At 49.1% G+C, this 27,387-nt stretch overlaps 1 protein-coding gene across 6 annotated transcripts in view; it reads left to right on the forward strand.

The window, feature by feature from the left end:
- DFNB31 (deafness, autosomal recessive 31) overlaps positions 1-27,387 on the forward strand; it is a 70,973-nt gene that overhangs the window by 12,780 nt on the left and 30,806 nt on the right. For 5 of the 6 annotated variants that reach the window (XM_012721421.1, XM_012721422.1, XM_012721425.1 and 2 more), the window contains exons 2-3: positions 11,271-11,489; positions 17,663-17,788. In XM_012721421.1, the coding sequence (XP_012576875.1) occupies positions 11,271-11,489; positions 17,663-17,788 (345 nt within the window). The remainder of the gene's footprint in view (positions 1-11,270; positions 11,490-17,662; positions 17,789-27,387) is intronic. The other variant, XM_012721424.1, reaches the window with a different exon arrangement.

Raw genomic sequence — 27,387 nt, forward strand, 5'->3', positions numbered from 1 at the left:
CCCCCGCCACTGGCTTCCTCACCATGTCCCCACCTTGGCCAGGTTTTTATTTTAGACATTATCTATGGGCATTTCCAAATTAGATAACTGTCACCTCAGCTCCACCCCCTTAGGACAGACCTGTGACTTATGAAGTCAGAAATCTCACTGAACATGGCCTCGCTGAAACCATCCACACTGTCTGCTGGGTGGGCAGGGTCAGAACTGGGTCTCCTCGGCCTCATATCAGTGGCTGGTGGCTGTCAATGCTGTCTCAGACTGGACAGTAAAAGGCACTTTCATTGGGTTCTTAGGAAACTTGATGAGCAGAGGCGTCTGCCTGGGCTTTTAAGAGGAAATGTGTGTGTGTGTGTGTGTGTGTGTGTGTGTGTTAACGACATTAGAGATAGGGACTAAATTTAGAAAACGTAGAAATTCCAGAAAAACACAAAGGAAAAAACCAAATCATTGCTAACCCCTTCCATCCAGGGATAATCACCACTGATAACTGGACTTCTGGCTTCCCAACCTGGGTGCCTACCTGTGGACTTCTATGTTGGGAATTTTCTCCAAACTCCTGTTCTGAACAGTCATCAAGCCTGCTTCTTCATCAGTGATGTTTTCACACCTTGATAAATGTTTCTAGAACACACTCTTTAATGACTATGTTATATTGCAAAGGAGGACATGATTTATTTAGTTACTTTCTCCTGTTGGACAGTTTGTTTCTTCTCCATGAATCTTATTGCTGCTTTAACCATTCTTGCCTGTGAATCTTTTTTTCTTTTTTTTAACATTTACTTTATTTGTTTATGCATAGAAAAACTGGGGTATAGGCCAGAAGTGCGTGGTGGGGGGTGAGAGACAGAGCAGGGAGCAGAGCGCCTGCTGTGAATCTTTAAGAGCAACTCTACCAGTTCCTTCACCCAGTCTTTGTCTTTCTGGTGGTGGCTGGTCAGGGAATAGATATATTTTTAGAGCTTTGTTAACTGCTGGCCAGTTGCGTTTGGGAAAGGTTTGCTTTCAAGCAGCCCTTCCTATCAACATTAGCAGTGTGTGAGGTTCCTCATTCTTCCCAACCTTACTAATGCTGGGTATTATATTTCTTTTCCACTTTGCCGATCTGTTTAATTTACATAATTTAAACAGCAAAGTTGAACTCCTTTGCCGATGTGTGAATAGCTATATATATACACACACACACACGTAATTTTATTTTTGGTATATAACTTGATTATTGATGGCCTTTGCCCATTTCATTATTAGCATTTTTTATTTCTATGGCATTAAATCCATAGTCTTTCTCTTTCTGCCATCTGCTAAGTAGGTTGTTAGATGGCTGATTCATTCACCTTGGATTTGAATTTGTTAGTCTGGGGGTGAGTTAAAATAGAAGCCCATCCCCTTTAGAGCAGAGACCACAAAGACAGTGAGGAAGGACAGGAAAGGAGAGTCTGGAAGGAGAATGCTCCCATCCATTGACGGAGATGCCCCCATCATGAACTGAGAAAATGATACTGCTGTAAACAATTTCCTGATGGGTGGGTGTGCTGTGGACATCGATTCTAGACAACCAAACACTCCATGTGACCCCCATCTTAAGTGATTATGTTTATAACTCTTAGAGTCTTGTTAGTTCTTTCTTAAAGAGAAAAAGAAAAGAATCAAGAGACAAAATTGAAAGGAACATTTGTAAAGCAATTTACTTAAATTACAAGAGACTAAAAGCCAGGCTTTGCGGAGAATTGAAAAATTGCATTAAAAAGGAATCAATATCTCTGGAATCTGCTTTGTCTTCATCTTGTGAATTTTGCAAAGGGATGGTCACTCTGTCACTCTTGCAAATTTCTCAGACCATTGTCCCCAAGAACATTTCCCCCCCCTTTCTTTGATTGTTGGTGTTTTTCCTTTTCACACAGTCTTAACTCACCAATCATTAAAGTGAAGATACTGGAGAACAGGAGCTTTAAAATGTCAGGGCCCTGGATCCCAGCAGCCCCAGCCCCAGAGCAAAGATTTCCTTCTGTATCTTCACAACGAGACTTTGGAGAAGGTCAAACTCAAAACAAAAAAAAAGAGAGAGAGAGAGACAGACAGACAGACAGAATGTAGGGAACCAAGATCTCTATTCCTTGAGATCTAATCCTTGGGAACCAAGGATTGATTTCTTAAAATCTTCTTTGTAAGACCCAAATTAAAGGCAAATTTAAACAGCGGTAAAGAATACCTAGAGGGGGAAAGAAGCCACAGAACCTCCCATTCTTCTACTTCATCATTTCTGTCCTCTCCTGGGCCTTTATTCCTAGGAGTGCATTTCCCCAGGGCTTTCTTCAGGTGGCTTCCTTTCACTTTTGCTTTGTATACACATTGCTTCCTGATCCTTTCAGGGCTGGGGGCTCGGATGGGCTCACACAGCTGCTCTGTAGCCCAGGATGTAGAAGCCTAACCAGGCCACATGGTCACAAAGAGCCAGAGCAGATGGCCCACATTGTGGGCAAGCTTCGCCCCAGTGTCTGCCTTCCGCTGGACACACAGGTGTCAGGGACATCACCGTGAAGCCCTCAGGCTTTGAGTGGATTCTTAGCATACCACTCTCTACTCACGTCAACATTTCCCAAGAATATAGACTAACAATTTTGGACTTTTGTTGAAGGAGAGAGGTTGTATGAGAAAGCAGAGTCATTTGTCTAAGCATCTGTGAAAATACCTCTCTTTCTACTGCTTGGAGAAACTAATCCCTGAGATATCCTTCAGCACTCATTCATCCATCTGGCAGTTATCTTATTGAGCACCTCTTATGTGAAAAGTGGGATTTAACACCTTAACCCTGCATATTCCATTACATATCTGTTCATATATGTATACTGAATATTTCTTTCTATTTAAAAAAATAATTGAGCAACATAACCTGAAGAGCACACCATAAAAAAGCAGAAAGATCAGAAATCATATTGGGAAGTGTGTGTGTTGCCTTTAATAGTCATAGTATTTTAAATGTTCTGAGCTTCCTGGCAACCAAGGCAAAAAGGAGGTGAATACATTGTTTAGATTTGCCTAGAGAACTCACTGATATTTCAGAGAAGTGAAATCTCTCCTTGGTGTCGCTTAATAGGAAGTTATCTTGCTTCTCTTCACTCTCATTTCATGTGGAATCACTTACCATCTAACTTTAATATTTATTTATCCATCTTCAACCCAGACAGAAGCATCCCCTGTCTTCTCTATCCATTGAGAACAAGGTAAATAAAGAAATCTGGTATACAAGTATGTTGAGATATACAGGAAGCAGCACTAGCAAATAACTGGGAGCACTTTTAGAAAGGCCTGGTGGCAGAAGATGAGGCTGGCCAGCTAGCAGGAGCTTTTATTTTATGTCAGAAGCACTGAGCTTGGGGACAGAGAAGAGGTAATGTCCATTTGTACTTTTTTTTTTTTTTAAAGATTTGGTTTTACTTATTTATGCATACAAGAACTAGGGGATAGGCCAGATGTGTGTGTGGGGGGGTGAGAGGATTCACCAGAGACAGAGTGGGGAGTAGAACAGGCAGAGCCACTGGAACACATTGGTGAGGAGAGCAGTGGGTAAGATAGGAGAGGTCTGCTGCACCATGTGGGTCAGCTCCCTGCCTAGGATCATGCTACAGTGGCTGACGATAGCTTCATAAAACTGAGACTTTAACCCCTGCACCACCAGAGAGGCCCTCCACTTGCATTTTTAAAGGTTGCCCTGTAGCCTGATTTTGGAGTCTTGGGGGCGGTGGCTGGGAAGCCATTACGGTTAGTGGTCCCTGCTAGAGGTAATTAACACACATAAAAACATGATGTAGAGCATAGCAGCTCTGAAGACAGAGCTATAATTAGGGCTTTACTTTTTCATGATATTAAAATATGCCACTGGGCAGAGATCACGTCACTGATGTTTGTCTTCTGTAGAGGAGTGCTGAGTGGGGAGGCCCTTACCAGCCTGGGTGGCTCCCCCTGGCTCTGGCTGGGGTTCAAGAGTCCAGAGGCTCTGGCTTGCTTACAGCCTGTAGTCCCGGGTCTCCTGTCCTGTCCTTGACCATCCTATGAAGCCCAACTATCTGTTTGGCCTTGTGTTATCTGAAGCCAGTGAGCCACTAAGGAAGTCGCATGACTTGAGAGAGTCCAAGATTCAAACCCACTCTGCCTCTTATCCTCATCCACACCTAGAGTCTCTTTCTTGATCTCTGCAAAGGGAAGAATAAGCAATGTGGTCATCGCCGTAGCTTTGCAGTCCTCAAACTCATACTGACCATTGGCTGAGCCCCTGCAATGCACCAGCCGGCTCAGGCTGCTTGCGTGAACCCTCTGGCCCATTCTCATTCAGCCTGCATGCTGCCGTGGGAGCAGCATCAATGCTTCCATTTAATGGGTGAGACACTGAGGCCAGGAGTGCTTCAGTGAGTCGTCCAAAGTCTCCTAGGTAGGAAGAGGTGAAACTCTGGGAATGGCTTTCTAGTGACAATACCTCCCACTGGAAAATTCTTGCAGAAGAATGGGGTCCCTGCTCCTAAGACACCTTTTTATTTTAGTGCTTTGCAATACTTTCGTCCATTGTATGAAGCAAGACCTGCCCAAAGTGGGAGATTTCTGTAGTCTGTGGAAGAAAATCTGAAGGCGGGTGGATCCCTTCACCAGTGAGTGCTGCTTTGGGAAAGAACCCAATGAAGGGCCCCTCTTCCTGCCCCCTCCACCACTACCCCCCCCCCCCAAACAGGCACACAGAAGCCCTTTCACAGACCCTACCTGTGGGGAGAATTGGGCTAGGTAGATCCAGATGGCAAGGTGCTGCACCCTGCAGGCCTGGAGGAAAAACAACCCGGAAGGACTCCCTCCCAAGGAAACAAACCAAAAATGACCATCTGCCCACCGTCTCAGGAACTCCACTTTTCTCTAGTCTAGTGAGCACACACATTAGTGTGTTCATCACACCATTGTTGAGTTGGCAGAAAAGGGTAGTTGGGGTTTATTGTTGCCAGGGAATGCTTTGTGGGGTGGGAAGAAATGAGCTTAATTGAGTGGTGTGGAGAGACCCTCAAAATACACATTTTCACATTAATAGATGACGATGAAAACAGTGAAGTATGAAGTAGTGATATCAGACATGCGTACTTCTGTTCACGTACATCCACTCATTCGTACACGGTAGAGACGGACACTGAAATGTAGTCCCCGTGGCTGGGAAGTTCAAGACTGGGTTCTCCATGATAATAATACCCACACCTATGTTCCAGGAATGAAACACCTTACGGATTTTAACTAATTTCATCCTCACAACTGCCCCGTGAGCTAATACTACCATTATCCCATCTTACGCCTGGGGAACTGGGGCACAGATGGTGAAGTAACTTGCCCACAGTTGCTGTGGACAGGTGGCAGAGTTGGGTCTGGAATCCCTGCAGCCCGGCTCCAGAACTGGGCCTCAGTGCCGCCGCTCCCTCTTCTGCTTCTCTCTCCAAATCTCAAACATGCCGAGTGTGTGTGCACTCAGGCAGATGGAGCAGCACAGGATGGGGGCCCAGGGTCACCTGGGTCACCTGGGCCTGGTCTAGTGCATTTTTCTTCCTGTGGCCTATTTTAAGCAGATTCCTGGGAACTCTGTGGCTTATGGGAAGCTCAGGAAATACCCAGTTAAATGAGTGGACAAATGAATAAGAAGGAACAGGGAGAGAGCAAAAAGCAAATAGCATGCAATGTGTCACAAGGAATTTGTCTTTTAGTGTTGGGAGACAGGAGGTGTGGAGGTGATGCAGAGCCTACAAGTCTGGTCTGTAAGGAGTAGAGTCAGTCACAATCTCGGAAGGCTTCCTGGAAGTGGTGGGAAAGGGGCTGACTGCTAGAGATGGGGTGGGTAGGAGGGAGTATGGGCTAATGGCAGGGTGGGCTTTGACAGGTGGAAAGAAGGAAGGAAGAGGAGAGAGTTGCTCATATATGTGTGTGCATGTAGACTGGAGATCTAAAGAATTTCTGGGGCTCATGTTTGGGAGGAGTTGCTAGACTCAGGGAGGGAATTGGCAGGCATTTAGTACTGACTCTGTGCCATGCGCTACATGCAGCTTAGATCGTCTTCAATAATCCTTGCAGCTGATGCATTTTAAAGGCAGGAACAAGCACAGAGAGATTAGGTGATTGACTCTGTGTCACACAGCAAGTCAACAGCAGAGCTGAGATTAGTGCCCAGTGTGGCTTATTCTAAAGCCCCAGCCAGGCAAGGTGGGACTTCGGAGAGCAGGGGAACATTGCCCTCTCCTCCTACCACCAACCTAGGTCTCAGTCCAGCTCCCCTTCCTGTCTCTGTTCCTGAGAAAACTTGCCTGTTGAGGTCTGTGCCCTGAAATAAAGCTGGATGACTCATCATAAGTCCTCACTGGTTTTCCAGAACACTTCCGTTCACGCTCCTGCGGACAGTAGTCTGATAGACTTGTGACCTTGTGGCCCACTTCTTACTCATCCTGTGGTGAGTGATTTTGAGTCCAGGAGCACAGTCCCATCTGCTGTGTTAGCACACAGCCTCTCTGGCCCCTTCCCGGCTTTTTCTCAGTCCTCTGCCCAGCAGAGAATTGTGTCAGCCTTGTCTGTGATTTTGGGATTTCAGTGTTGACACTGAAAAGCTGAGTGAGGCAAATTTGCCTCCTGAGAGCATTAATCCAAGTAGCAAGTTATTAAGTTTGAAGACATACACATATAATTTACATCCCCATAATCATAACGTGCTGCCTGAATAGTCATCTGGCGATGGATAGAATCTTAGTGATGCCATCTGTTGGGTCAGATTGAGATTCTTCCATGATCTGACTTGGTAGGATGCAAACCAGCCCCCAGGTGAGTTTCTCCATAAACATGGGGGAGGGCCAGAATGGGAGCAGGTATCTACTGGACTCCCCTAGATCTTTATTTTGAGCCCTGGCCCAGCCAATCCTAAGTGATAAGCTCTGTGCTAATGGAGTGGGGTTATGATCTTTCTTCCATAGGAGAGAAACAGATGAACAGAGAGATTCAGTAATGTGTGGGAGGTGGCATAGCTAATAGGCAAGTGCTTCAGGAGTCTGGGTGACCCTGCAGGTTGCCACAGCAGTCAGAGGTGTGGTTGACAGAAGTCACCCACACAGCATATACTGGTGGAGAATGCAAGGTGTGTTAAGGTCATGGTTGGGTGCGATTCACCACCAGCAAGCAGCTGGCTATAGAGCAGGGACCCCAGCCGAGGTCCCAGAAAGGGTGTCTCTCCGACCCTCACATCCCTCTGCAGGCCTCCAGCTACCCACTACGATGCTCAGCTGGCATGTACTCCTGCCAGCTCTGCCCTTCTGGTGTTTTCTTAAACTCTGTTAGGCCCTCCTATTGAGATGGAGTCTCAGTGCCTCCAGGTTCTGTCTGGATCAGGTTCTGGGTCTAGTAGCAACTGGGTCAGCATGGTTCTGAGTGTGTCTGTGAGGGAAATTGAGGAGAGTTCCCCAGGCCCAGGAGTTGGGTCCAGCCAGCAGGCCTACTTATCTATCCTTGCACGTCCCCAGGTGCCTGACCTGTGGTACCTGGGTAAATATAGACTCTGCTTAAAGCAGCCTGTGCCAGAGAGACCTTAACAGTCAGTGTATCCAACCAGCTCCTTGCCACATGGCAGAAGCGAGGCTCAGTGAGAGGAGGCCGGAGCCTTGGTCAGCTAGCAGCCAGCAGGGCCTGGGTCTGCAAGCAGCCAGTTGCTTTCTAGTCTGTCCAGCTGCCCGAGGCTGCTTGCTTTGGAATCGCGCTCTGGTGAGGGAGTGGCTGGCTCTTCTGAGGGGAGAATGGCCTGGTGCACCTAGCCATACCCAACTGCACGCCACCTGGATGACCTGAGCCTCGGGGCTCAAGGTGGCAGTGGTGAGCAGTGAGGAAAGCTGGAGGAAGGCGAGTAGGGTGACAGTCACCAACCTGTTGGAAGAACTGACTCCTTTCAGGCCCACCCTTGAAAATAAGCAAGTGGCTGTTTGTAAACATGAGGAAAAGAGAACAATAAGGTGAGGGCTGGCTTCTTAGGCCCCTGCCGCCTCCTCCCTAACAAACACCCACTCATACTCCCTGAGTTCTGAGCACCACAGACTTGGAAGCACTGTCTTGGGAATCCTGACAGAAAAGCAAGATGGCAGGGGATGGTGACGCTCTTGCTTTTTCTCCAAAGACCCACTGAAAACCCATACTTATCCCCCCAAAGGAGCCAATCTCAGAGACTCCAGAGTGGTCTAAGCTTAAGTGACTCTTAGGTTCCGCAGGCTGGGGGATGTGGCCTGCCCAGGGCGAGCTTCTGCCTCTGGACTGGGCCTCTGCTACCTGGAGCCTTCACGTCCCTTTCCTCCTCAGTTCCCAGGGGCCCCGTCTGTGAAACACCGGGGCCAGGCAGCAGGTGGGGGCTCCTTGACCTCCCGGGCTCTCTGCAGTGCCAGCTCGTGGTGGTGTTCTCATCAAAGGCATTAACCTCCCCTCAGGCTCAAGGTTGCTGCCTGTCTATTTATAGAACTGACCAAGAGAATTCCACTATTGCCAGCGACTCAGAATACAGAATACAAATTGCGCTCCGTGCACTGCTTTTCAATCTCTCTCCACCTTCTTTTTAAACTCCTTGGATTGTGCTTTTCTGCATCGAGTGTTCCTTCTCCATTCAGATGATCTGGGAAGAGGGGAGTGGGTGGTGGGGCTTGCTGAGCTCCTACTGTGTGCAATGGCTCAGGAGCTGCTTAGTGTGGTGTCCTTGAATCCACTCCATCCTGAGCAGTAGGCGCTGTTCCTTCATGTGCGCTGCTGGAGCAGGAAGACGCTGGTCCAAGAAAAAGTGCAACTACATCCCATCCTGCAGGACTCTGTGGTCTGTGTTCTTTCCGCTCACATCCGTTGTTCCTTTCAAACTTAACCTTTCAGATCAGATGAGTAAAGTGATGTCTGTGGCTGTTATGGCTTCTTTGAAGGTCATGTTTACTTTCTTTCTCACCTAATCAAGTCAACTTTTTCTGAGGACCCATTGTGTGCCGCACAAAACCTTGTTCTCTCACCAGGCTGCAAGCATCATGGAGACCTACTGTGTGCTAGGTGAAGCTTTGCTTCCCTAAGCCATGGGCATTGTGAGGACCTACTATAACTATATGCGAGGTGGGGCTTTGTCTCACATTAAGCTGTGGGCATCATGATGACCTACTGTGTGCCAGGCTGCAAGAGTCAGACTGCCCTCTGTGTTCTCTGCAGGCTTTGTACATAGTACGTCCTTAGTAAACCCTGTCCAATGAGCAACGGGGCCCAGACTCATAGTCTGTCTTGGGAGTGAGCAGAGGCAGGAAAAGACAGACTCATAGCATCTAAGCAGCAACCAGCCCCCCATAGAGGAGGGAGCAGCAGAGAAATGGGGTCAGGAGACTCCCTTGGAGGAGTGATAGTCTTGGTGATGCTGCTAGTACCGCTTGCTCTGCAGATGACCACTAGGTCTTGGCCTTCCCATCTTGCAGCTCAAATTCAGTGGCGAACCGCCCCCCCCCCATTGTTCTATCAGGGGAGGCCTGAGACACACTAAAAGAACACTGCAAATCTTTCCCTGCTCATCTTCTCAGAAGTCTTTTTTAAAAGCAGAATTTTGGAACGCCGCCATCCCCTCATTATCCCTACTCTGGGGACTGGCATTGAGCCGTGGAATTGAGGGAGCAGGTGCCTCCGACTCACTGTTCCTCCTCCAGGAGAGGTTCAAATGTCAGAGTGTCCTCCTCGGGCAGTGCCTGCCCAGCCGGGCTCCCCATGGTCCTTGGAAGCACAGCCCTTGACCCCTTAAGTCTATCAAGAGTACTGGATCATTAGTAGAACCAAATGCAGCAGATTCAGGCAAGTTTGGGGGAACTTATAGCAAAGAGCAGTACCCCACGCCCCTCTTTAAGACATGTCGATGTTTTCTGATATTAAAAGCAATATACCCTCATTCTAGAACATTGGGAAAAGACGAAGAACCTAACAATGATCACATAGTTCTGCCTCAATGGCCAGAAGCATGTATCTTGGCAAATCATCCTGTTTTGTTTGCTTTTCTTACCATAACTAAGATCTTATTATCACACGTGATTTCTGTCCTTTGACACCACTTAACATTAAAACATACCAAAGGCATCACAAACTCTTTACAATGACTTTAGCATGATTTTAAGGGCGGTGTGAATCTTTGTAAGTGTAGGTACTCTGTTTACTCAAGTTTCCCGGGTTTGGGGACCTGCCTGCTGTTAATCTGACTTCGGTTCCATGCCAGGTGCATTGTGGGAAAGCAACATGGCGGCTGTTTGCTTCCAGGCACAGCACAGCTTGAATTTAGCTCTTCTTAGGATCCTTCGAAGCATCTCCAGTCTGGAAATGTGGAGAACGGTGGTTTCTCCCCAGAATTAGTGGCTCTATGAGAGAGACTCCCTCCCGAGTGTGTGGGCAGGTAGCTCTCCTCCTCTGTTTTCTTCACTAGCACCAAGGGACCCTCCGCTCACAAGACTGGCTTCCTTTAAGCGTTCAGGAAGTAAAGCAGCGCTGATACTCAGCAGTGACCGACATTTCCAGGCCTTCTGGGTGTTAAGGAATCTCTACGATTCATGTTTTATCTCTTGACTCCCTTGTTTGGTATCTTACCAGGGTCGCCAGAAACACCCCCAGGTCCGTGACACTAGAGGGACTCCGAGGTTGCCCATAGAGTTATACTCAGCACTAGCTGAGTTTTTACAGCGAAAGGACACATGGCAAATGCTCCAGGCAAGGCGCGAGGGCGGGTCTGGGGTCTGCAGCCTAAGCTTCCAGCCCTCTCCCCGCGCCTGCACACAGGAGGCGTCCGGTCCTCCCAGCCCTGAAGTGTGGCAACACGTGTGACGTGTTTCCTGCCCGGGGTGCCCATCAGACACGCAGCGCGAGGGCTTTTACTGAGACTGAGCACGTAGGCACCCTCTGTTTCCCATTCCAGACCCAGGTGTTCAGTGGACGCCACATGGAGCACATGCACAGCCTAGGCACTGGGAGCCCCGCGTTGGGGGAAGTGGGGCCCCTAAGAGCCAAGTCCCCGATGGCGGGTAGGCGTTGCTAAGGACGCTAGTCACTAGCTTGCTCCACACAGGTGTGCACAGGTATGCTAGGAGATCAGATTTCTTGTGTTTGAGCCCCTTCAACGTGGGGGTAGGACAGATGGTTAGAAACAAAAAGAGAATTGGGGACTGATCTCCTCCAAGTGGAGGGTCAAGTTCTGGGTCAGGGGGTGCTTCTTTTTGCTAACGCGTGTATCCCTCTCTCTGTAGGCTCTCAAGGGCTCCAAGAAGCTGGTGCTGTCCGTGTACTCAGCGGGGCGTGTCCCCGGAGGCTACGTCACCAACCACATCTACACCTGGGTGGACCCCCAAGGCCGCAGCATCTCCCCGCCCTCCGGCCTGCCCCAGCCCCACGGCAGTGCACTGAGACAGCGAGAGGGGGGCCGGAGGAGCACCCTGCACCTCCTGCAAGGCGGGGATGAGAAAAAGGTGAGTTGCTTTGGTCCCGGGCGCCAGCTGGTGGAGAGAGGCTGGCCCCTGAGGCCACATTCTCCTTGCCAGGTCCAGTCCAGGGCAGCTTCTTGGAGGCTAGAAGAAGGCGCTTGGTTCTGTGGGGGCCCTGTCCTCCTTTTCTCCCTGAAGTCCTCAGGGAATGGCTTTCCTTTTTTCTGTTTTTGACGGTTGCAGTTCATATGATGCAGGGTAAACTACTGCAAACAAGAGCCAAATACTGTGAATTAAATAACACAGGTCAATTTCTCCTGCTGGCAGAACAGAGGACTCAGTCCAGGACAGCAGGCAGCTCTGGGCCCGCCTTATTCTGGGGCCCAGGGCCCCTCTACTATGGTCATCATCTAGGATATTGCCCCCTTCTGTTGGCTGAAAGAGGGGCACACCCGATAGGCCCCCACGCTGCAGAGAATTGAAGGGGGGAGAGAGAACACACAGCACTTCCTTTTAAGTTAAATATACTATATAAAAAGGATGAAATCTTGCCATTTTTGGCAACATGGAAAGAGCTGGAAGGGATTAGGGCTATGAAAGAGGTCAGATGGAGAAAGACAAATACCAGATGATTTTACTCATGTGTGGACTATAAAGAAACAAAGGAATAAAGAAACAAAGGAAGAGCAAAACTAAATCAAAACACACCCTAGAAATCTGGCTGCCGTGTTCCAGCAGACAAGGGTGAGAGAGGGTGGACACTCAAAGGGGAAGGGGAACTAGTGGGTGATGGTGGAAGATTGTGGGGGCTTTGGTGGTGCGGTGTGGTAATAGACATCTTACGAGGCGTGCCCTTGGGCCCCTAAATCATATCCAGTGTTGTAAACAAAGGTTATTGCATTCAAAAATTATAATTAAAAAAATAAAATACAAATACAAATTAGATGGGATTCAGCTTCTTAGTGATTTGGACCCAGACACATGCAGGTGCCAGGAGCCAGGGCTCCCCAGGAAACCTGCTTTGTGGGTCTGGGCAGTTAGCAACAGAAACTGGTCCTGGTTTTACTGCAAAGTAAGATTTTACTGGAAGGGTGTGGAGGGAGCACCTGATTGGCTGGTGGGAGAGATGGGCACTCTGATTGACAGGATCAGCAAGTGGGGGGCAGGAATGCAGGGTTGCCCAAAGCACATGGCGTGTTGTGACCTGAAGAAGGGGGTCAGGGACATTGACAGATGAACCCTGTAGAGAACCCTGTTTACACCCTAGTCCTTGGCTATTTCTTTAAAAAAAAAAAAAAAAAAAGACTGAGAGGTGGCCGCTGGGTATTTTGAACTTGGATCTGGATACTGTTTGCTTTGTGCCCCCTGGTTGCACCTGGGACCAGGGATGTGATTCCTGCACACTGCCCCTGGGTGTTTGAGGACCTCTGCACCTCCAGTCCAAGGCCACATAGCTTGGGGCTCCCAGCCAAATGCCTTCCCTCTGAACACTCTTCCTCAGCTTTCCTTTTCTGTCAATAAGACCGTAACATTTATTTAATGTGTTTTGTATTCTTTGCTCAAACGTCGATAATGCTGGACACAGCAGAGAGGAGGCAGCTTCTGTGCCAGCCGAGAGGCAGCGGATAGCTCGTCGGGAAAGGAGGCCAGAGCCTGCCTGGCTGGCAGGGTCAAGGTGGCTGCGCTGGGGATGGGGGTGGGCGTGCAGCCTCTGCCCCTAGAGGGGATGTTGCTGTTGGCAATCTGGAGCTGCCTGTGGCGTTGGAGTCATTTTCCAGGGTTGAGAGGGGAACTCGCTTTATTGTTTCCTGGGGTCCCTTCCCCATGCAAGGCTTGATGCAGAGTGGTAATTAGGACTGAAGGAGAGCTTGCTGCCTGCTGGCCCTGTTGGCCGCCTGCTGGGCTCTGTGCTCACACCATCATCTTGGGTCCTCTTGGAGGGACTCCTTGTCTGCATTTTTTTTTTTAAGATTTATTTATTTATTCATACAGAACTGGGGTACAGGCCAGAGGCTCAAGGGCGGCGAGAGGCTTCACCAGAGACAGAGTGGGGAGCAGAACAAGCAGATCGACGAAGTACACCGCTGAGGGGAGCAGCGGGCGGGTCAGGAGAGGTCTGGCTCGCCATGTGGTCTCCTCCTGAGCAGGAGGCAGGCGGGAATCGAACTCATGCGGAAGCGGCTTCAGATTCTCAGTGCTGTGCTTTAACCCGCTGCGCCACCAGGGAGGGCCCTTATCTGCATTTAATGGATGAGGAATCTGAGACCCAGCGGAGCACTGCGGCAATCAGAATCCATTCCACAAATCGTCCACAAATCCATTCCTGACTCGGTCCTGGGAGGTGGGAACAGAGAGAAATGGAAAAGAGAGCTGAACCCCTGTCCTGGGGAACCTGCCAGTGAGCTTGGAGGTCATGGAGGAGTTAAGACAATAATCTAGAAATGAGCATGGGCGAGTAAGATAACTGAGAGAGGGAAGACTGATGGGCAGAAATAAAGCCAGGAGAGCAGATAGAGAATGATGGGAGGGAGACACTGCTTCACATGAGATGGTCAGGGAGGCCTCTCTGAGGAGACAGCTTCTGTGCCAACTCCTGGAGAGGAAGGAGCCTCCTTGTGCCATTCTGGGGGCTCAAAGTCCCGGACAGCACATACAAAGGCCTTGAGATAGGATTGAGTCCTCATCTTCAAGCCTTAGAGGGAAGGGCCTCGTGGCTGGACCAGGTGGGAGGGTTGGGAGGAGATGAGGCGCCCTGTGCATGGTGTAGCAAAGGGCAGAGACTGGCTCATCCTCCCAGGAAGACCCCGATAGCTCAGGAGACAGGAAACAGCCAGGCCACAGATCTCAACCTTCTACCTGCTATGCGAACTATTCCCATGTTGAAAGCCCCCATCTGTTTTGTGGGGGCCGGGGGAAATGTCTCTGGAGCACTCACTTCCAGCTCCCTGGGTTCGACTCTCTTCTCTCCAGTGGCCTGGTTTCATCTTCTCCTATTCCAGATAATGCTGAACAGACTCCCAAACCCTAATCCAACCCTAGTGGAGACCTGCCTTAGGGAAATTGATAGGGGCTTAGGGAGGAAGAGAGGGCAGGGATCTGAAAAATCAAAGTGATTATAGATTCACTTGCTGTGTCCACTTTCTGGCCTCTATAAGTGACAGGCAGCACCAGATCCCTGGGCTACTCCACTAACAAAATGAGTTCTCATGGCAACAGAGATGTAAAAATCACCCATGTAGCAAAATTACCTGGGAAACCCCCTAAATTGTCCACTGAAACTGGTTTCAGTTTTGTAGCCCTTCCTGGAATGCCTTTCTCTGCACTGAAGTGTGAGGACCTCTCCATGAGACTGAGGGAAGGAACAGAAGGGAAGAACATATGACTCTGGGAATCAGAGCTACTCATGCTCAAGTCACGGCCTTATTCTCAGAGGAGAACAGGGAGCAGTTTGTTCAGTGTTCCAGCTTCCCATGCTGGGTGAACCTTTGGCATGATAAAGCATTTGATGGGGAGGTTAAATAGAGCACCGGTGTGGCAGGGGCAGTAAGACAGTGGAACCAGGCTCAGACCCTGGCTTCGCCACTTGTTGCCCGTGTGACCCAGGACAAGTCACATATCTCTCTGAGCCTTGGTCTCCTCCTCTAAAATGGAGACAGTGATCAAGCCCACTCTCCCCATACCATGTGATCTCTGTGGTGCTAAGCATTCTGATTCTGTGCCCTGGTATACCCATAGTGCCTGGCACGGCAGTTTGTATTTATGACCTGAGTGGCTGAATGAAAACCCAGGCCCAGTTCATGGTAGACGCTCAACAAATGTTTGCTGGGTGTGAATGGAGGTTGTCCTTGAGCAGACCCACGCACACCCTGCTCTTTGCAACGTCATGAAGAAGACCTGACCAGCCACTTCCCAAGTTGGCATTTCTGTTTGGACTTGGGTAGGGGGCTGGCACCTGATCCCTCACACTCCAGGAAGAAAAAGGCGTGTTCTGTGTCCCTGCTGCTCTGCTTCTCCTCGGAGGTGACATTCATCCAAGTTGCCAGGTCTCAGCTTTAGACTTTAGGGTTCCTTCTTGGGGAACTAGAGTTAATGGAGTGTGACCTCCTTTGGCCCTCCCATCTTGAAAACCTGGAGAAATGGTTTAGGAGGGAGATGGTGGGACTAAGGTCTGCTAAATTTTTTTGTTTGTTTGTTTAAATTATGGCAAAATACACATCCCATAAACTGGAGCAACGTGACCACCTTTAAGTTTCTAGGTCAACGGTAGGATGCACGTTCATCTTGCCGGTAACCAGTCTCCTCATCGTACCCCAAAATGAAATGGCAGTCCCCCAGTCCTCCTCCCTCCAGCCTGCAGCATCCAGTCCTCCACTTTCTGTTCAGATGTGACTGCTCCCCATAACTTGTGTGAGAGGAACAACCACCTTTGTCTTTCTATGACTGGCTCATGCCACTAGCTAGTTGTCTTCCATGTGACAACCTCTCCTTGCATTTGCAGGCTGGTAGCTCATTTAATGCGCCGCTATTAGGGTCACCGTTATGCTGCTCGTGGGAGTGGGGCTCCTTTCATGGTGTCAGGTTGCCGCTCACGGCGTAGTGTCCTTTCCGCAGATGAATTTTGTGTCCTGCCAAATGCTGGTTGAATTTCCAGCAAGTGATAGAGTCCGATTACCCTTGGTTGATAGGCCTGTTATTACAGTTCTGTGATAAAGACTCCTTTTTATTCCCATGTAAAGGATTTATGGGGAGGTGGCGGGCTGGCGAGAGCTTGGTTTCCATCCTTAGTATTCAGAGAAAGCTGCTGAAGAAGACAGGCCATCTGTGCGTTCCTGGGCTCCCCTTGCCCCCATTCCACCTCTTCTTCTGCCATGGAGCTAGAGGGACCAGGTGGGGTGGGACTGACTCCAGGTCACTGACCCCTGGTTTGGAGGCCTCAGGCCAGGCCAGCTTGTTTAGACCCCCAGGGGGCAGCATGGAGAAGGGGGATTCATTCTGCTGGGCAGGGAGGGAGCTGGAGACTGGAGCTGCCCACTGACTCCCACTGGCTTAGCTCTGCCTGCTCCACCCCTGTAACCTCTCAGAAGGGCTAGAAGAAGGCCGTTTTCCCTGCAGCCCCCTTCCCCAATAGTCCTTCCCCAATAGATATGGTAAAATCCATGTCTGCTGGTAGCTCCTGCCTAAAGCTCTGACTTCTGAGCCTGGCTTATATCCTCCTCCGCCCCCATGGGCCAGCCTCACTTTGTTCTTCATACTCCAGCCAAATAGCACCTGGAGGTTGACTCCAGGGCAGCCTGTTCTGAGCTCCTGTATGAGCTGCTGCTCCCAGCACACCCATCTCCCCTCCTTCCCTGGCTCAGTCTTCAGGACTTGGCAGTCATGTTTCTAGGAGCCGCTGCCTGAGGCTGGACTCCCAGGCGTGGACTCTGAGGCCTGAGTCCCCTGGAAGAGGCTTACAGGAGTGTGCCTGTGCCACCTTCTTCACGAGAGACAGAACGACTCCCCAAGACCACAGGCATCTACCACCTCCTGCGAGCCTGTTACCTTATCACCTTCCATGGCCGAAGGGACTGCCCTGGGACGGTCATTTAAACCTCCTGAGGGGGAAGGTTCTCCTGGATTAACCAGTTAATCTAACTGCCCTTTGAGGAAGGAGGCAGGAGGCAGGAGGATCAGGACAGGGAAGGTGATGTGATTAGAAATGCTCCCCTGTGGCTGTAAAGGTGGAGGAAGGAGCCATGAGCCGAAGACTGCAGGTGGTTTCTGGAAGCTAGAGAGGGCCAAGGGGTTCTCCATGAGCACCTCTGGAAGGACAGCAGTGACCGTCATTCTGACCTCCAGAACCTTAAGATAATAAGTCTGTGTTGCCGCAAGTATGGTCAGACCAGTGATGCTGTGCCCTGGCATCAGCTTGGTAATGATGTGGCGGGAAGCGTGGGCTGCGAAGTCATCGCTGCAGAGGCCTCAGCTGGCCCCAGGGGTCCTCTGGCCTGGCTCAGAGTGGGGGGCTCAGGTAGTCCAGAATACCTGTGCCTGCCCACATCTGCACAGCCTGTTCCAGCCTGTGGAAGTCAGCAAGTCAGAGCGAGGGCAGAATGTTCCTGCAGCGCTTGCAGGCCCAACTCTCTTTGCTCCTCAGGGTGTGGGCGGATCTCAGCAGCCTGTGGCCCTCTGAAGTTTTCCTCCAGGCCCCCAAATGCTGTCTGTTCTCCCTCTTGCAGGTAAACCTGGTGCTGGGGGATGGACGTTCCCTGGGCCTCACCATCCGAGGGGGAGCTGAGTACGGTCTGGGCATTTACATCACGGGTGTGGACCCGGACTCCGAAGCAGAGAGCAGTGGGCTCAAGGTGAGGGGCCTGATTCCCACAGAGGGGATGGGGTGCCAGGGCGACATGTTGCGGGTAAGGGCGGGACCGATCTGTGCCTTGGGGCTCTTTGCAGCTGGTTCCCGTGGGCCTTCCATTGGTGTTTGCAGCACCCCACCCGGCAGCCCTCCCTGATCCGTGCCTCTTGGTCACAGCTCAGGGTGAGCGGCAGGAGCTGTTCCCCTTCCTGCCCCCCAAGCGCTCCGGCTCTCAGCGCAGGGCAGCCTCCCACGTGGTGCTGGGCAGCGGGCCAGCCTGGCTCTTCAGGGCTGCTGTTTTGCAAACACTGCGGATGGCCTGTGATGGCCTTGACTTGAGGGTTTATTATGGCAGGCGGAGAGGGAAGAGGAGAAAAAGCTGAGAACTGGGTAGGGGTGGAACTGGGTTGTTCCAGGGCTGGCATTCAGTCCAGGGCAACCAGCAATGACTGAAATAATGTTAATTCAGATTTTTGAGAGAGCTGTGTGCTGGGTCTTCACAACCGACTTCACACCTGTCATTCTGCTGAACCCTCAGGCTCCCCTGTGGGATGGCTTGTTAGTACCCACATTTCCCAGTGAGGGGATCTGAGGCCTAGGGAGTCTGGACAGACTTCCCCACGGTCACACAGCCCACGGTGGCAGAGAAGGACCGGAGCCCATCTGACCGGCCGTGTTGTACGGCCTGCCAGGCGGGGCCGGGACTTGATCAGAGCGTTGGGGGCAATGTCAAGGACACTGGACCAGGATCCAGATGACCTGGAAAAAAAAAAAAGACTGTGTTTGGGCTATACCTGAGTCAGATGCCAAGGGGCATGATAGGGAGAGGTACCAATGGCCACAGGTGTATTTGACCTGGGCTGACAGGATGAGGGAGGTGGTAATGGGTAAAGGGGCTGGAGAAAAAGGGGGTGCCCTGAAGGAGCCTGGGGTGTGAACACAGGTGACAGGTGACGTGGGCACAAGCTGAGAGTGAGTCTTTCAGGCAAAAGGCTTTGAGCGCCGCCCCATTCCGTCCCCGGGGCAGCTGACTGGAGGGGTCCAGGCTGGGGGCTCCGCTAGGCTCTCGTAGGAACCAGGTGCCCTGGTGCAGTGATGCCAGCTCTGCGCCTGGAGTCAGGAAGCCTGGCCTCCCCGCCAGCCTGGCTGCTTCTGCTTTAACAACTCTGTGACCTTGGGGAGTCCTTCTGCCCTACTGAGCTGCCCTTTCTTTCCCAGGTAATCAAATAAATAAATAAGTAACATTTCTTTCTCGGGAACCATGAGAAGAGGAAGGAAGTCCCGGTGGCATTAATATGAGGTTCACTTACTGAGTGTCTGTGGCGTGGGCTCACCGTTTGTGTGCTGACACCCAGTCCTTACGTTGAAACCCCAAACTGTGGAGTTTGTTTGATGGTGCTGCAGGCAGGGCCTTTGGGAGGTGACTGGGCCTGAGGGTGGGGCCTCACAGGTGGGGAGAGCGGCTGCCCGTCTGTCACGTGAAGACATAGTGAGAAGTCTGCAGCTTCTCAGAGGCGCCGCCTTCAAGCTGAGAGATGTGTTATTGGAAGCCGCCCCATCTTTGGAGCCCCCTGGCTGGCTGAGGCTCCTGTCTCTCCCATCATTAAATTATTGCAAACTCCCAGCACCTCTGTGAGAGCAGGTTCTTCTGTTAGCCTGCTCTACTGGTGCAGCCAATAGAAGGCCCGACTGGATTTCCGTACAGGAGGGTTCAAGAACTGCCTGGCACCCCGGGCTGCTCACCGGAACAGAGGTGTGCAGGTGCTGGTGGCCTGCCTTGTTTTGCTCTGGGTCCCTGGGCACGCTGTGTTCTCAGAAGAAAAGATGATACTTTATTGCAGCTCCAAGAGGAAATCGTCTCCTAGTATTGTCTGTGCAGATTTTGGCTTAATAAATGTGCCAATTTGGGAATAATTTTAGAGAAAGTTCCTGTGTGTCCTTTAACCCCTCTAATTTCACATCTTACATGACCCAGGTGCACTTGTCAAGACTGAGAAGCCAACACTGGGCCACACCGTTAAACGAGCTACAAGCGTCATTCAGAGTTGATCTCTTTTCCCACTGAGGTCCTTTTTCTGTTCTAGGATACTGTCCAGTGCAGCCTACCACAGCCTACCACATTGACTGGATGCTGTTCTAGTTCTATTTCTTTTTCCCTAAGAAATTCAGAAAAGATTGAAGGTCATTCCTAAACACACAGTTAAGATGCTTTTTAAATGAACAAGTAGGAAATTTTCAAGGTGGAGAGAAAGAGAAGCGAGGTGAGGGTCTTCCCAGAACACCTGCTGTGAGGGCCTGCAGAGCCAGCCACACACTGGACACAGATTTGACTCTGAGCTTCCTGGCCGCCAGTGCAAAAAGGGAAGCTGGTTGGAAACATTTGTCAGATGAAAATAGGCCATTTGTGTTTGAGGGGACTAGCTGTTCCTCTTTCTGAGATCTGGGTGCACTTTTCCTCTGGTCTTGCTGAGAGAGTATGTTGGGTGACAACCTAAGTGGCGTCTCTCTTCTCTCCCTCTCCCTCCCTCTCCCCCACACGCACCTGTCTTTTCCTCATTTCTGACAGGTGTTAACTCTTATTATCTACTAAGTACTTACTATGTAATTACTATGTAATTAATTACTAAGTAATTACTATGTCTGGGACAGTCCTCAATGCTTCACATTGTGTTATTTTATCTAATTTTTGCAACAACATACGAAAAAGGAGCCTTCTTATCCCTAACGTTACAGGTGGCAGATTCAGGAGTGATGCTAAGCAGCTTGTCCAGTCACCAGCTAAGAAGCGCTACAGTGAGGATTTGAACCCCGACAGGTGCACTCTAAGGCCATGTATTAACCTCTAGGCTCCACTGCCTTCCAGTGACAATGCAGGTGTCGTATCTCCACGTTATAGCTGAAGAAACAGCCTCCTTGTATTAAAGGTCAAATTCTTTCTAATACCAGAGCTGGAATTCGAACCCAGGCCCTCAGAGACGGGGGTTGCCTTGGGTAGGAGAGGGCAGGAGCCCTAGGACGTGGCACTCGTGAGCTAAGTGAGGATAGACATATTTATTCCCCCTCTGCATCTCACTCTCCCTGTTGGACAGAGAGCGATTGAACAGTTGAGCTAGCTGATCTCTGAGACTTTCTCGTGTCCCATCTTCCTGGACAGAGAGAGCTACAGGTGCCTAGGTACCAGAAACTTTCTCCATTCTCCTTCGATGTAGGTTCCCATACCCACAAAGTGATAACCACACAGGTCACCCTCTGGCAGGTCCCTCTTTGGTATGGAGGGAGAGGGGATGTGGGCGTTACAGGCAGGTGCCCCTCTGCCTCTCCTTCCCTTCCGCTTAGTGAGCAGATGTATACTGGTCGCGCCTGCGTACGGGCGCTGGGCTTGCCCTGCAGCTTACAAGCTGAGCAGGGTGGACTCGGTCTTGTCCTTTCTAGTGCAAAGACAAGGAGAGATATTATACAATTGTTTGCTGAATTACAATTGTGACAGATCCCAGGATGGTGAAGCACACGAAACCAAGTGAGTGTACAAAAGGGGGAGCCCAACCCTGGTGTTGGTTATCTGGGAAGCCTTCCTGGAGGAGGAAGTCTTTCCATTGGAATTTGAAAAAAGAGAAGAAAATTATCTGAAGAAAATGATGAGAATTTTGAGGCAGAAAGAGCAGCAAATGCTAATAAGTCCCCCAAGTGGGAAAGAGCTGTGCTTGGATCAAGGAGAGCTCAGTGTGGCTGAACTCAGAAAGCCTGGTGGGATGAAGGTGCTGGCTTTGGCTGACCATGAGGACAGTTCCAGATCCCACAGGGCGTGTAACTTACCCAAAGCCCTGCAGGCATGAAAAGGTAATTCGAGAGATCTGCAAGTCTTGATATGGAAGGATGCCCGTGGTCTGTTATTAAGTGGGAAACACAGGTTGCAAAACCACATATCTAATTCATTGTTATGTAAAAATATGTGCGGAGAAACAGCCAGCCCCACCTCACCAAAATGTCAACTATGGTTATCTCGAGGTGCAAGATTATAGATGATTTTTACTTTCTTCTTTACATCTTATGCAGCATCTGGATGGAGTGAGTATTCCGTTCATAATCACGGAAATAGCAACAATAAAACGAATTCCATTTTGAAACAAGGCAGAGGAAAAATATTCCATAGAAGTTTCCCAGTTACTTTAGTTCACCTCTCTGTTGCAGGCAATCAAAGGCTTTATTTGCTCATAAAATGCCCGCCCTCAGTAAAGTCCTTTCCATCCTCAGTCCCCACTGCAGTAAAGCATTTTATATTCCCTGCCATTATATTCCCCCTCCAAGGTCCCTGGGATAAGCTAACACCTGCCTCCATTCACATGGACATCCAGGACTAATTAATTCTGTTTATTGCCAATGCACTTTCAGTGGAATTAGGCACATTGAAATGGAATAAAGGGGGTTGGCTGTGTGGGTGGAGGAGCCAAGAACAGGCTTTATTTGTAAATAGGGCTCTTGCTGCTGTGACGCTTTCCCAGGGTGAAAATGCTGCCTTTCCTGGCTTCCTGCCTTTCACTTAGCCCCCTGTGAGCCCAGGAGAGGGGCAGGTTCAACCCTGCTGCAAGGAGAAGCTCTGAGGAGGCAGTCAGGCTGGGCCCACATTTACCCTGGGGACCCTTTGGGGATGAGGACTTTTCCACCCTGGAGGTTAAGAGCTGACACACCCTTCAGCATTTATCTTTAGACCTCTTATCCCTTTACACCTGCTCTCAGCCTCAAAGCCCTCGGAAGAATAAACCATAAAATACTGTTTGTTTCTTTAAGGACAGTGGAGGTTGACTGACATTTAAAAATAATAATGATGATAACACTTGCTTTTTATTAGCCAGCTGTTACAAATCAGGCACTGTGCTGAACACTGTAGAAACACTCTTAGTGAATCCCGCCGTGGTAGGCATTAGAAGAACCATTTAAGGCTCAGAGAGATGCGGCAGCTTGCTTAGGATCGCACAGGAACCCGGACCTAGCCTTCAGGCCCTTCGGAGGTCATGCACTCTGCCCTTCCACCTCCTCAGGACCCCTCTGTGACCCAATATCAAAACATTTCAGAGAGGAAACAGCAGGACATACAGGCAACACTGAGGCTGTGAACCCCACTGTTGCCCTTGACCCCACCCACCCAGCACCTCAGACCATCCCAGAGTGGAGGGCCCATGTCCTTGCTGATATTCTGGCTGGGGTTCCTTGGAACAGCTCTCTGTTCCCCTAAGGTTACACCCTTGGGGTCACCACTGTGCTACTTGGGCTATGCCGGTGGGATGTGGCCCGCCTGGGTAGCAGAGCAGCTCCGTCTCAGTGATCACGAGGACAAGTTGCTATTGTTCTCCTTTGTTATTGCTACGATCTTGTATTGAAGTTACCCTGCTCTGTGTCTGTCGGGTGTGCTGGGCTCCCCTCCCCCCACCGCAGAGCCCACGCTGTCCGTCAGCGTCTGTGGGCAGGTAACTGGGCTGGGGCTGACCCTTCCGAGGGCTGGCTGTTGCGGGGTCTGTCTCCCCAGCCAGCACCCCTCTGCTGACACCGACAAGGGAAGAAGTGATCTGTTTGCCTGTGAACCTCAGGACAGCTCAGGGAGTTAGGAGTTCCTGATGGCATCCTAAATTGGAGACTTAATTTAATAACTAGCTGTTCTCCTACATCGTGACTACATGAGGCAGAGACGGAGCGTTCTACACACGATGCATCTCCCTGCCTGGGACAGTGGCAGACACAGTATTAGGCATTTGGGAAAGATTTCTTAGAGGAATGACCGTGGCCAAGACTCTCCTGAGTCTCGGGGTTCTGACTCCACAGCTCCAAGATTGGCCTCTGTTTCATTTGCATCTGGACCTGAACACAGCACGGAGCCAGCGTTTGTGCTGGAGAAACGAGTCCTGCTACGAGGCCTCCATGGTTTATGTGCTCACTGGGATGTGAGTTGAGCCCTCATGCCCTTTCGTTCCCTCAGAGATAACTGCCTGCCTGCAGAAGGAAGTTGAATGGCAGCTGGGCGGGCAGGGAGGTGTTCTGTGGGCATAGGGTACCACCCCCAACTCCTCCCTCGGGGTTGGGGGGGGGAGGGTGTCATGGCAGCAACCAGTCTACGCACACAGATCCCAGGCTCAGCTCTCCATTTTACACAGGTGACCGGTGGCCAGAGGGAGGGCCCAGGTCTGGCTGAGGGTCACCAGAAGGTCTCTGCAAAGCCCCTTCAGTATCAGGCACTTTGAACTGGTCTGCTGAAGGTGGCTGCAGGCTTCCCCCAAATAGTTCTGCTGGGAGAGGGAAATAGCCCAACAAACTCTCCAAGGCCACCTTCTGTTTGTTCTTGGTGGGGCCAAGAGTGTGTACCATGTATTACTTGTTTAACGAGGGGTCTTTAGGAGTATTTGATTTTTATTAAAGATTTATTTATGCATGGAAGAACTGGGATACAGGCCAGAGGTGTGTGTGTGGGGGGAAGAAGATTCACTAAAGATAGAGTGGGGAGCAGAACAGGCAGATGTACTGAAACACACTGCTGAGGGGCGCGGTGGGAGAGGTCAGGAGAGGTCTGCTGTGCCATGTGGGTCAGCCCCGTGCCAGGGGGGTTGATTGAACTCTTGTTGCAGTGGCTGTGGCTAGCTTTATAGAGCTGAGACTTAACTCTTGCACCACCAGGGAGGCTCTTTAAGAGTATTTTAATCTGGGGTTGTGACTGATTTTAGGTAGTCCTATGAAGATTAAAAAAATACTGTTTCGATATTTCAATATGTATATCATCCCTGACAGTTAAAAAAAATGTAGATAATATGCCATTTTACAAATAAATCTGTCTATAAGTTTTACAACTCAGATGAGTGGGGCAATTTCTCGAAAGGCACAAACTACTGACACTTAAGAAAGAAAAATAGGGTAACCTGAAATGGTGTCAAGGCAAATGGATTTGTAGTTAAACACCATCCCCAAATGCAAGCTCACGCCCAGCCCAGATGCTTTCACTAATGAACTCTTTTCAGACATTTGAGGAAGAAATAATATGCCATTTCTTCCTAAAAATAAAAGAAGAGCGGAGCTTCTTCATTTTGAAGTCCAGCATCATGTAATACCAAGGCCAGCCAGACACACTCTAGGAAAACAACTGACCATGATTCTTTGTGAATGTAGATGCAAATCTCCTTCAACAAAAGATTAGCAAATCAAAGCCCCCAACCTATAGGTGAATATATTGCATGTTCAAGTGGATCTCATCCAAGGAATTGCAAGATGGGTTCAATCTGAAAAATTAATGTAAGTGCCCAGAATAAAAGAAAAAAAATTACGTGATCAGAAAAAGAAGTTCACAAAATTCACTGTCCATTTATGATAAAAGCTCTCATCAAAAGTCGGAATCATCTTTAACCTGAAATGAAGGGCATCTACAAAAGTCTGTAAATGCACACGAATGATGAAAAATGACACCTTCCTCTAATAAGATGAAAATAAAGCAAAATGTCTCCTTCCAGCGATCTTATCCAGTATCATACTAGGAGTTGTACTCAATATAAGTCAATGAAAGGAAACAAAAGGCGTATAGATCTGAAAAGAAGAAGTGATTCTATTTACAGACACTGATATATATGTAGAAAATTATACCAAAATGCTCCTAGAACTGAAAAGTAAGTTTAGCAAATAAAATGATGTAGCTAGCATATGAAATCAAGTATAAAAACAATCATACAGGTTTTGCAATCAACAGATGGAGTTCAAATTAATATAAACAATCTACTTTAGAGAATTGCCCCAAAATACTAAGGTATAAAAAACAAAATATGTGCAGTATTTGTATGATGAAAACTATAAAACATAAAAAGACCTAAGTAAGTGGGGAGATACTGGTGTTCATAGATAGGGAGGCTCGATATTAAGCTGTCAGGTCCCCCTGACTTGATCTAGATTCACTGCAATCCCAGTTCCATCCTAGTAAGTCTTTTTGTAGATATTTATAAGCTTATTCTAAATTTTTAAGTGGCAAGACAAAGAAGAGGAGATAAAACAATTCTGAAACAAACACAATCAGAGACTCGGTGCCTTATTTCAAGACGTACTATAAGGCTGCAGGAAAGCAGGATAGAGTGGTGGCTAGTGAAAGGATAGGCATATAGATCATTGGAGTGGAAGAGACTCCAAAAATAACCCCTCACAAATACATACCCAACTGATTTTTGGCAAAAGCGCAAAGGCGATTCAATGGCGAAAGCCTAGTGCTTCCAGCAAATGATGCTGAAACGTTTGGATGTCTGTGTGGCAAACAAATGATTCCCAACCTGAGCCTTACACCATATATGAAAACTAATTCAAAATGGCTCATGGACTGAAAAGTGAAACATGACCTCATAATGCTTCCAGGAAAATACATAGCGGAAAATGTGCACGACCTTGGGTGAGGCAGTTTTTAGATTGGACACCAAAAGCAAGCATGGTCCTCGGAAGAAAGATTGACAAATTGGGCTTTATCAAGATTAAAAACTTTCATTCTGCAAAAGATATACCTTTGGAGAATGAAAAGGCAAGCCACGGATTCAGAGAAGAAAATAGTTTCTAATCATATTTCTGACAAAGGACGTGTGTCAAGAACATACAAAGAACTCAATGTGGAGAAAAGATGTAGGAAATGGTTTTTTCACCAGACTGGAGTGATGAGTGTGCATTTGTCAAAATCTGTACACCACAGAGTGCAATTCACTATATATAAATTTTAAAAAATGGAACAGAATGTGTGGGGATGGATGGGAGGCAGGCGAAGGAATCCAACTAGATTACAAATGACTCACGTAACCACACTGAACGGGAGCAGAGAAGAAAGCAGCTGACCAAAGTGATTTCGAGAAATGTTGTTTTGACCGACCCCGTAGGGTAGGACACAGACCCTACGCGCAACTGGCATTTTTTCCCCTCAAAACGATATGGATTCGGAATTCCAAAACTGCTTCATTTGTATAAAAGGGCTGAAAAAAAAATCACAAACTATATTTGAAATAGTGAGAGCCAGGTTCTTACTCTGAAAAACTTACAAGTAAGAAAAGCAGAAAGATGGGATAAACCTTGTGGCTTAGTGGCCCACTGATATTTCTGGATTACTCAGAGGAATAGATTCATTTTTATATATACTTACATAGGAATACATAAATAAAAATGCGTGTGAGTTAATATATATACACGTATTTCTTCGCTCTCTCCATGGAGAAGGGCTAGAGGGAGAGACATAGCAGCTTTTTCAATACTGTTCTCCAAGTTGAAGGAACCAGGATGCTTAGTGGTAGTGGTTGGTCTAGGCAGGGAAGGTGTGGGGGTGAACCTGGGGTGTCCTATGGCACTAGAACGTAAAATCCTGTCAGCACATCAGTTGTGTCTGGAGCTCACCTGTCAAAGCTCCAGTGTCAAGAGAGAGCACAATAAAAATCTATGAAGTCCTCACTAATCTGATTCTATAAAAGCTGGATGTGTTGAATGGGGAAGGTCGAGTGGAGACAAAAGGGCCCCTGACCCTGGCGGCCTGGTTTTTAGGATAACTCAGTAAGGTAACTGGCGTTAGGTCTGTTTGTGGGTGAGGACGAGGCCCAGAAGGTGGGCGTGTGTGTCACA

Source organism: Condylura cristata, unplaced genomic scaffold (genome assembly GCF_000260355.1).
Source record: "Condylura cristata isolate star-nosed mole 26May11 unplaced genomic scaffold, ConCri1.0 scaffold00006, whole genome shotgun sequence".
Classification (NCBI taxonomy): domain Eukaryota; kingdom Metazoa; phylum Chordata; class Mammalia; order Eulipotyphla; family Talpidae; genus Condylura; species Condylura cristata.